Source organism: Triplophysa rosa, linkage group LG5, assembly GCF_024868665.1.
Source record: "Triplophysa rosa linkage group LG5, Trosa_1v2, whole genome shotgun sequence".
NCBI classification, from domain to species: Eukaryota; Metazoa; Chordata; class Actinopteri; order Cypriniformes; family Nemacheilidae; genus Triplophysa; species Triplophysa rosa.
This window is the reverse complement of record NC_079894.1, coordinates 10,734,202-10,745,262: the sequence shown is the minus strand read 5'-3', so window position 1 is coordinate 10,745,262 and position 11,061 is coordinate 10,734,202. Positions and strand designations below refer to the sequence as shown.

Sequence of the window (11,061 nt, the reverse complement as noted above, 5' to 3'; positions counted from 1 at the left end):
AAACATTTGTGTTTAAATAAACATCTTTGATCTCACTTCTTTGCGACTCTCATCCAGGTCTCTGGCACCCTCCATGTGAACAGTGGTGCTGTTGGAGTTGGGAATGGTTGCCATGGCACCCGCCGTGTTACCATCCTGGCAATTTTCGACCCCTATGGCTCCGGCCCTCAGTGGAAACTTGCCATCCATTATCATCTCCACACCTTTGGGCGTCATCTCTCCCTCCGTCTCCACGACGACCCCTGTTCTTTTGTCGGCACGGTAACGTTTGGACATGTACTTGTAGAAGAGGAGGCGACGATCGGCGATCCAGGCCAAGATCACGCAAACGGGAAAATAACAGAGAGTGACCAGAGCTTCCCAAACCTACAATACAAAAACACACGCACAACCAATGAAGAAATAAATGCATAATCCAAAACACAAGGTTTTATCCTAAAGGATATCCCTTACAGAAAAGACACATGAATTTCACATTTTTTTTTTTACATGTTTTTCGCATGTGATCACATGTATACAACATGTGTTCAACATGTGCAAAAAAACACGTGTGATCACATGTGAAATGTGTGTTTTTGGAACATTTTGGTGTGAATTCCATGTGAATTCCCACGTGAAACCCATGGGATAACATGTAAAAACCCATGGGATGACATGTGCAACATGTGGTGACGTGAAGAACATGTGATCACATGTGGAGACATGTCGCATATGTTATCCCATGGGTTTTACGTGGGAATTCACATGGTATTCACACCAAAATGTTCCAAAAACACACATTTCACATGTGATCACGTGTTTTTTGCACATGTGAATTTCGTGTGTCTTTTCTGTAAGGGATATGTAATCAAATTTTACCTAAAGAAAATAATAGATAGTCAATTGAAGACACTTCAAGATCTTGCACTGGTTTGTTATTTTACGTGACATTATATTGATTCATTTAGCATGCGCTTTTCTCCAAAGCGATTTACAAATGAGAGAGAATTTAACACTTTTTTCAATGACAATTCATTTCAAAGTCAATTTTCATGACAATTTAAGCAAATAAATATGATCCGACATGTTCTTGACATATTCAGTAGACAAATACTAAATGTACACTGACCTCCACGACTCCAGGTGAGATGATGGAGAGGATCAGGTAAAGCCAGATGTAAGCAAAGATACTCCAGAAGGCCGTGATGAAGAACACTCTCAGATGTTTGATCTTCCTCACCTCACCGTCAGGTATCACCCACACACAGATCGCGATGATCACAAACATATTAAAAGCAGCGCTGCCCACGATAGTGCCCGGACCCAGATCACCGGCCAAGAAACCATGACCACACACCTGAAACAATCATACACATGTACAGTGACCAAAACACAAACATCAATCATAACCAATCAGAACACAAGCTTAATATACACAGCTGTGTATTGTCAGCTTTTAGACCAATAACAATTTACATTTGTGAGGAGCTAGCAAGTATTCTTTTGTAGTTAATGAGTCAATGGGGGGCAAGATCTGTTTGGTTATAAGCATTCTTCCAAATATCTTTCTCTGTGTTCACCAGAACAAAGGAATGTATACAGATTTGCAACAACTCGGAGGTGATTGGGTGAAAAAAATTCACATTTTTGGGTGAAGTATCCCTTTAAATTAGATTTTTTTTCAGAAAACCAGAATATTCAAGTAAAAGCATTGATATATTTTTGTTGGAGTAGACCGGACAAATAATAGTGGTAAATTATACTAAAAAAAATTATTTATATATATATATATATATATATATATATATATATACAGTATATTACAAAAATCATCTTTATAAAATCATCATATATATAAATATATATATACATAAAATTTCTCCACCGATGCCAAGTGAAGAGTGATATCTGCTGATATCGATTCTCAAGATTAAATGAACATTTATTAACTCTTTGAATGTTATTTATTCATATAATGAACACCAAACTGGTGATGTTTCTCAACATTTTCTATACACAGAGCACAAATTCATTGCATTTTCCTGTCCTCTTTTGATTGACAGAATATATCGGCCCCGAATACAATCATCGGCTGTTTTTAAACTATTGGTAGTGTGATAGATAGCCGATCCATTTTATCGGCCGATACCAATTTGGGCCTGATATATCAGTGCATCTCTAGCAATATACTTGCATAAATATATACAGTATACACTAATATAGGATAGGTACATACAGTAGGCTAATTGTGATATTTCATTATATTTTTATTGTCACATTCACAGCTTTTCTAAAGCCTTGCATTGTTCACAATGCAAAAATACATATACGCAATGCAAAAATACAAGACAAAACGACTCAGAATTGTGTGTGTGAACACCTGTGACTGTACGACTGCTCTCTCTCTCTCTCTCTCTCTCTCTCTCTCGCTCTCTACTGTATACAGCAGCAGGTACTGTTCAGCCTCATGTCTCTGGGGGTTCATCTCTGAAACACAGATAATTCATTCTGTGCCTCGACTCCAGCTGAGCCTCCAATGAGATTTCACACATCTCACACCAAATTCTGATGAATATCAGCCTGAGTGAGTCTCTCATCTGCTGCCTGCTCTTAAACACGCAATCTTTCAAGATGAAGGATGCTTTGTTATGTTGTTTGGATAGCAATCTCACTGTGATGTTGAGCATGGTGACCTGACCGAGGTCTTAACACATTAGATGCAGAGTGACAAACACACGTTGACAAATAAAGTCTGGATAAAAGTTCTGTCAATAAAGTTCTGCCGGCGCTCCGGTGATGTGCTAAATTTCGTCCGGCGCAGCGGTAAGCAGCTTCCACAGGCCGACACGGCGGATCTGAGACGGGGATCGTGTGGTTTCTATGCGGTGGACAGTGAGAAATGAGGCAGCGGCGCTCTGTGTCTCGCTCTCATTAATAAACATTTGACTATCTGGACACTCATTAGAAAGAACAACGCTCTGCAGGCCAAATGTTACCCAGCATGCAACACACAAACTTTAAACAATTCACACACACAGTTTCTGTCTTGAAGCATTAGTAAATTGTTCTCTGAGAACATTATCATCGCTCAGGGGTTGAGCTTTCATTGTCCATGAGATATAATGGAGTTCTCTCAGTCGTGCTGTATTTAGCCTTTTATCTCAGATCTCAATATTGTGTTTCATTTCAGTGTCAACTCAGTCTCAGATGTTTCTCCTAAAATTGCTTATAAATAAAGAGAATCAAATGATAGTGTAATTGTTGAAACACATGAAGAGTATGGAGGTGTAAAAAAGGCTCAGAGATGACGTATTTTTGTATGCAAACCCCGGAAGCGAGTTAGCATTTTAGGACTTCCGGTTCCATTGCTCCAAAGTCTATGGGTTTTTTTGAATGGGTTTTTGGTAAATCGCCCGAAATAAGGTCTGTGGTAAACAAAACCTCTAAATATTTTAATGTTTTATTCTATGATAATCATGAATATATATATGATCACAAATAATGCAACAAGGACACAAATCTCTCAAAACGTAGATGCGGATTCATTCACGGAGTAATAACTTACCAGGGAACACATTTTTAATAAAGTTTGAAAGAATTGTCGGAGGCTTGGTGGTGATGACGTAGATATCGAGTGACCTTAAGTGTAGTCTGTTTGTGTTAGCTTTTTACTTCTGCCGACTGTATTTCGGCTTCAAAGGTAACAAATGTGATGTTAGTTTGAAAAGATTATCTTGATAGACAAAACGTGTAAACATCATAAACCTTTGTTAATCACAGAGCTTATTTTTGTCGACCTTCCGAAAGTCTATGGGAAAAATGCATAGGCTTTCGGTCGAGGGAACCAGGGCGGTGCTTACTTCCGGGTTAGCCTATAAAAATACTGCATCTCTGAGATACTGGATTGAGATGTCAGATGGATTTCGGTCTTTGCTAATAACCTCCAGCCCACAATAATGATCATTGAGCCATCTGCTGTATGTCAGGAGTGTTTATGTATTTGTCATTGGAATATCTCACCCACCTCGATGACGGACAGGAGAATTTCAGGAGCGGATGAGCCGAGTGCCATCAGGGTCAAATTGGACACGGTTTCATTCCAGATTCTTACCGTGGCCACAGATGTCTCTCCGTTGGGCATCGTGATGGTCACCTCCTTCTCCTGTGTGATCAAAGAGGAAAACAGCTTTCAATAACCACACAGATATACTGTACTCATAAAATGATAACATGAAACATTTTATTTTTGTTGTGGTTGGAAGAGAAAGATTAAAAACAGAATGATTGATTTGGTGTAAAGAAATATAAGACTCAAGACAAACTTTTTTTTAAATCGATATAACTTGCAGACAGAGATTAATCATTAATACAATCAGGAACGTGTAGTAAAACATCTAGTTTTGACCAATTTTTCAATAAAACTTGAATCTTGTCTTTGAGCTAAACTTCACCTTCACAGGAAATCTTCACAGCCTAATGCTAAAATAATTTCCATAAAACCGTCGTTGAATCAATAAAAACTTGACAGCCAGTCGGCCTCAGCGGGATGCCAAACCTACTGCCAATTCAATAACGCTCCTGAACTGAGGGTTTGTAATTCTGGCAATGTTTTCTCATTGTTAAAACGGTTTGTTCTCATCGCAACTGCGGTCGCTCAACCTGTCACGGCTCATTTGTTTCCTCTGAGATAAAGAATGGAGGTGGAGTTTGTTTTGTTCGGTTTGGCCGCAGGCTCTGAAGTGTTCGTGGTGCGGTGTTGAGACCCTCAGCATCCGCTCAAGCACTGCTCTGGCAACGCTTTACTTTAATAATTTGCAAAGTGCATTTCAGACGCTGTGACCAGCGGTCATGAAGATGCATCTAACAGATCCTGTGCCTGCACACGTGAGACGCCCGATGGTGAGAAACAACAAAGACTACTGATGGTGCTCTTTCTACAACCTTATGAATCTCTTCTTTACTTAATGATTCAAGATTGCACAGTTTCCATTCTCAACAAGAGACGCATTTAAACAATTGACAGACGCTTTTATAAAATGTGACCAATCGCAACCAATGAGAATCTACGTGCCCCCTTTGAGGTTCGCAGGAAGTAATATTCAATTTACCCATAATTCATTCTAATTCAAATAAATTAGTATTTCAGTAGACATGAGTAGGGCGGCCTACATCACATCAATAACATCAGGTCTCCGTGCCTGTCCTTCTCTAACATCTCACGACTATTTTTGCTCGACACTGGTGCTGTTTATACAACGCCCGCATTTCCCATGACCCACAGAGGTGTCCACGTGTTTTGATAGGGGTGGATGAAGCGTCTTTCTAAGGGACGCTTTGATTAATGAGGGAAACTCAATGCTGTTCCCTTTGATCTCACCAAGGATAGAGAGAGAGAGAGAGAGAGAGAGAGAGAGAGAGAGAGAGAGAGAGAGAGAGAGAGAGAGAGAGAGAGAGAGAGAGAGAGAGAGAGAGAGAGAGAGAGAGCAGAGAGAGAGAGAGAGAGAGAGAGAGAGAGAGAGAGAGAGAGAGAGAGATCAGCTGCACTCCCTCAGAAACAAACTACTGCCTTAATCTGTTACAATCAATGCACATATACACTGTTTACTTTTATTCCATTCTCATGTTTCTGCCTGAAATGTACATTTGATATATATTTTTTTATTTTCTATATTTCATTTGTTTATTCACATATACTTTATTTTATATTTCATTCTATATTTTATCTCTTACTTATTAGCACCTTATTTTAATTTTACTCTAATGTTTGTACTTATTGTAGACATGATTGTATATGTCTTTTGTTATGTTCAATGCTTTGGCAAAATTGTAAGAAGACGCAATCATGCCAATAAAGTACCTTGAAATTGAATTGAATCTATATTTTGTATGTGAAGATGAAATATCAACAGTTATTTATTTTAATATACATAAACTGATGTTTATAAAATTGAAACCAAATAGGTGTGTTGCGAGGTGGCGGTGGTAAATAAACACTTCTTCTGCAGACTCTTTACTGCAGTATTTAGTATGAATTAATGTGTTAGGTGAATAAAGATGCTTTCAGATCGGACTGTTTAAACAGCCGTGTAGTATAAAACACTGACATCGAGTTGTTAATATGGGCCTCTTAAATTGGATTACTTTAACTAAATGGTGAAATAAAGTACTTAAAGTTGAGTATTGACTATAGAAAACAAGGCTCTTTAATAAAAGCGACAGGTTTATGCAGCGTGAGTCAGCAGAGGTGAGAGATGTGGGCGATGTCATCGAGACAAAAAAAGAAACATCAAGCACACGTTTAATGCTACTCAAACGCTTGCAAAGAGCCAAGATTATTTTTGTTGTAATACCTGCAATTACAAGCTAAACTCCAGTTTAAGGGAAGGTGATGTGAGACGCATAAAAATTTCCGTTTTAATGCAATTGTGTTCCTTACAATGACACTTACAATTGACCAAGACTGTCAAGACAAGAAAGAAAACATAAAAGTGCAAACAGAAGTAAAAAGTCATCTTGAAAATACACAAAAGTAAATGCAGAATTTTTCTCGGTTTTAAAAGGATAGTTTGCCCAAATATTAAAATTCTTTCATGATTTATTCACACTCATGTCATGTCAAACCTGTATCACTTTCTTTCTTCTGCAGAACACAAAATAAGATATTTAGAAAAATGTTGATAACCAAACAACCCCATTGGCTTCTATTGTATGAACACAAAACCACTGAGACATTTCTCAAAATATCTTCTTTTGTGTTCCACTAAAGAAAGAGTCACATACAGGTTTACAACCACATGATGGAGAATAAATGATGAAAGAATTTAGATTTTGGGGTGAACTGTCCCTTTAAGAACAACCATGGATTAAGCAGTAAATGGTTCAGATCACTTACAGTACAAAGCAAACAAAAATCATGAATTTAATGCTTTATAAAACTTCTGCACTGAAATAAAGCAATCATTTGACATTCAAGTCTATAAAACGAATCGACATGCAGCATTTGAGGATGGCGTTTTTATCTCACCTGTGAGGTGATCACCTCTATAGAAGCCATGAATCGATCCGCGATGATGGACACGCCCAGAAACATGTACATGAGAAAGACAAAGTAGATGATGGCCCGGGCGATCTGTTCTCCCAGACCAGGATTCACAGGTTTCCAAACAGGCAGAATGATTCCAGGTGCACACTCGACCGGACTGCTGCACTTCCCATTGGATCCCTCGTCGACATCCGTCAGGTTACTGTAGAGTTCTGAAGGAAGCTCCGGAGAGATGGAAGGCTGGAGAGACGAATCCTCCCGCTGGGATTCAGGAACACAGGCTGGAGGAAGAGAAAGGACGACACACAGGGACAGGAGGAGGACAGGAGAGCGTCGAGAGGAGAAGAGAGCCATGATCTCACTCCTCAGAGTCTTTAAGAGTTCAGAGGAGGAGAGATGAAGAAACGCACGAGGTGAGGAAGACCTGAGGAGAACATATGAGAGAAAATCAAACCAAACAGGTTCACTGTGTGCAGACAAACACATACAGTGAGGGAAATAAGTATTTGATCCCCTGCTGATTTTGTAAGTTTGCCTACTTACAAACAAATGAAGGGTCTATAATTTTTATGGTGGGTTTATTTTAACTGATAGACACAGAATATTAAAAAAAATCAGGGGAAAAAAAGTTATATAAAGGTTATAAATTGATTTGCATTTCAGTCAGTGAAATAAGTATTTGATCCCCTACCAACTAGCAAGAATTCTGGCTCCACAGATTGGTTATGTGCCTATATGGACCACAGATTAGTCCTGTCACTTTAAGAAAGTACTCCTAAATCAGCTTGTTATGTATATAAAAGATGCCTGCCAACAGAATCTGTATCTTCCAGTTCAACCTCTCCAACACCATGGTCCAGACCAAATAGGTTTTAAAGGATGTCAGCGACAAGATTGGAGACCTGCACAAACCTTGAATAGGCTACAGACAGAAGCTTGGTGAGAAGGAGACAACTGTTGGTGTGATTATTTGGAAATAGAAGATATACAAAATAACTATCAAATGCCCTTGTTCTGGAGCTCCCTGCAATATTTCCCCAATGGGGTAAAGATGATCATGAGAAATGTTAAAGATCAGCCCAGAACTACACGGAAGAAGCCTGTTAATGATTTCAAGACAGTTGGGAACACAGTTAGCAAGCAAAACATTGGTAACACATTGGTAACACGCTATGCCACAGTAGACTGAAATCCTGAAGCACCCGCAAGGTCCTCCTGCCCAAGAAGGCCCGCCTGGCTCGTCTTAAGTTTGACAATGAACATCAAAATGATTCAGAAAAGGCTTTGGCGAAAGTGCTGGCACTGCTGTGAGACCAAAATGGACTCCTGTGTTTGGAGGGAGAGAAATGCTGACTATGAGCCCAAGAACATCATGTCTACAGAGAAGCACAGTGTTGGAAACATTCTGCTTTAGGGCTTTTTCTCTGCTACAGGTATACAGGATGACTTCACCGCATTGAGGGGCTGAGGGACGGGCCCATGTACCGTAAAATCTTGGATGAGAACCTCCTCCCCTTAACTAGGTCACTGAAGATGGGTCATGGATGAGCCTTTAACATGACAAAGACGCAAAACATATTGCCAAGACAAGCAAATAGTGGCTTAAGGAGAAGCACATTAAATGTCCTAGCCAGTCTCTAGACCCTAGTCCTATAGAACCTCTGTGAAGGAGGCTAAAACTCCAATTTGCTGAGCGACAGCCAAGAAACCTTAAAGATTGACAGAGGAGTGGACTAAATGTATCCGGACACATGTGCAAACCTGGTGACCAACTATCAGAAATGTCTGACCTCTGTGCTTGCCAACAAGGGTTTCTCCACAAAGTACAAAGTTATGTTTTGCTTGGGGATCAAATACTTATTTCACCGACTGAAATGCAAATCAATTTATAACCTTTATATAACATTTTTTTCCCCTGATTTTTTTAAATATTCTGTGTCTATCAGTTAAAATAAACCCACCATAAAAATTATAGACCCTTCATTTGTTTGTAAGTAGGCAAACTTACAAAATCAGCAGGGGATCAAATACTTATTTCCCTCACTGTACTGTAGAACATTTGTACAGTTTGACTGTATTTTCTTTTTCCTGTAACTCCTTCAAAAGAAAAATCACAGATGAGATCTCTTTACTATTTTGGTTATTTCTCCTACACATCAATAAGATTAAAATTTCTCATCAGATATTTCTCCCGAGAAAGAGTCAGAAAAAATGTCACAAATGTCATTGGAGTTTCAGAAGAGATGTCAATAATGTGTCAAACTGAGCTCAGACTTGTCAAGTCTGCAATCAAAAGTCAATATTATTGAAGATCTCAATATGAACTCAAACAATTCTCATAAAATTTACTCAAATCCAGATTATTTGACCTCTACAACCTACATTACACATACTCTTCATGTGTTTACGCAATTACACTCTCATTTGTTGCTCTTTTTAGTTCACCCAAACATCTGAGACTCAGTTGATACCTAAATATAACACACTTGAGAACTCAAATCTGAATGAGAAAGCAATAAAACATTCCTTGGGGTCAGTGAAATACACATATCTAAAGAACTGCTGTTCAACAAATTCTACAAATGAGATTTGATGTGCTGGTCTCTCTCTAAATGTAATTTAACACACACTTACAGTCGATGTTTTCAGAATACAGTATCTCATTACACTTACCCATAGTCTCTACTGTACATCCATCAAAGCGTAACACTGCCTAAAACAGTGTCAACGTCTCTCTCTCAGAATACTAATACAGTAAGACAGAGTGTCTTTGTTTGTATGTTTCACGCAGTGATGGGCTGCAGTGAGGTTAGCGGGTTACCTCGTCTCTTCTCTCATTAACAAAGCATCATTCTCTCGCTCTCTTTCTCTGGCCATCCCTCTTTATTCTCTCGCTTTCCCCCAGCACAACGTCACCCGTGTGACTGCACACCCGTCAATCGTGGAGAGCGGAAGAACCCGATATAGCAGTCTGAGTCATAATCTGAGCCGTAATAAAATGAATAGAGAAGACACCAGAACTGGCTGAGGGATGCAGACTTTAAAAACACAATAAAGGAGGAATAAAACAGAGGATTTGATGATCACAGGAGTGGGAGGACAGAGTGCACATTCAGTTTACAGCTTATGTGACCGTATAATGAGACACGAAGAGTTCGAACCGAGAAATTCAATTGAATGGAAACACATACAGACTCTCAGGACATCTAAATCTAGTTGCAAAGTATGACTCATAACTCATAACAACAACAGACAGTTCAACATTATTTGTGGTACAATATATCTGTATTTACACAACACAAAGTCACTATATGGTTTAATTCTTTAGTTTCAGGGGGTTTGGCACTGCAGTGTAAACTCTTGTTTAGCATTGGCTGTAAAGTGTTTGGGTGAGAGAGAGAAAAGAAGAAAATTTAGGACCATTAAAAATGTGAAACTCAATAATTTTTTGTGACTTAAGTATGTATTTTGTATTTTTAATTAAAAGTCAATCTGCTTCTCAGTGACCGGACTGAATATTTAAGAAATTAATCAGAAAATACCTTCAGCCCATCATCACTGTTGAGAGACACTGTAACTGTAAACATTATGACAAAACATCTGTAGCCTACTACAGCAATGACAACTACAATGAGAATAATAAAAAAATGTCACAATGCAAAAAATATGATTGGTCTTTTAAAAAGGCTCAGTTTACATATGCAAATTTTAATTCATCTACAGTATTTTCTTTTGTAATCAGGATAAAATGTGACCTGGACATGTTTTTGTGAGATTAATCCCATGACACATCCTCCTATTCTCTCTCTGCCACAAATACAAACATTCCCAAGTGCACAATGATTCATCCATTTAGCTGTTTCAGCAAGAGTACTCACATGCCAAACCCCGAGCACACTGATGCCAACAAACACACACACACACACATGCTGGTCTCAACACACACACACACACACACACACACACACACACACACACACACACACACACACACACACACACACACACACACACACACACACACACACACACACACACAC

At 38.9% G+C, this 11,061-nt stretch overlaps 1 protein-coding gene across 1 annotated transcript; it reads right to left on the bottom strand.

Annotated features, from left to right (window-relative positions):
- Nucleotides 1–12: 12 nt before the first annotated feature.
- On the bottom strand, nt 13–10,962 carry LOC130554100 (sodium/calcium exchanger 3-like). Its single transcript, XM_057333536.1, has 5 exons — nt 9,843–10,962; nt 7,004–7,445; nt 4,004–4,141; nt 1,109–1,336; nt 13–366 (listed from the first exon to the last, which is right to left on the bottom strand). Exons 1-5 carry the CDS (start codon nt 9,896–9,898, stop codon nt 13–15), a joined length of 1,218 nt encoding a protein of 405 aa, XP_057189519.1. The 5' UTR covers nt 9,899–10,962.
- Nucleotides 10,963–11,061: the final 99 nt, after the last annotated feature.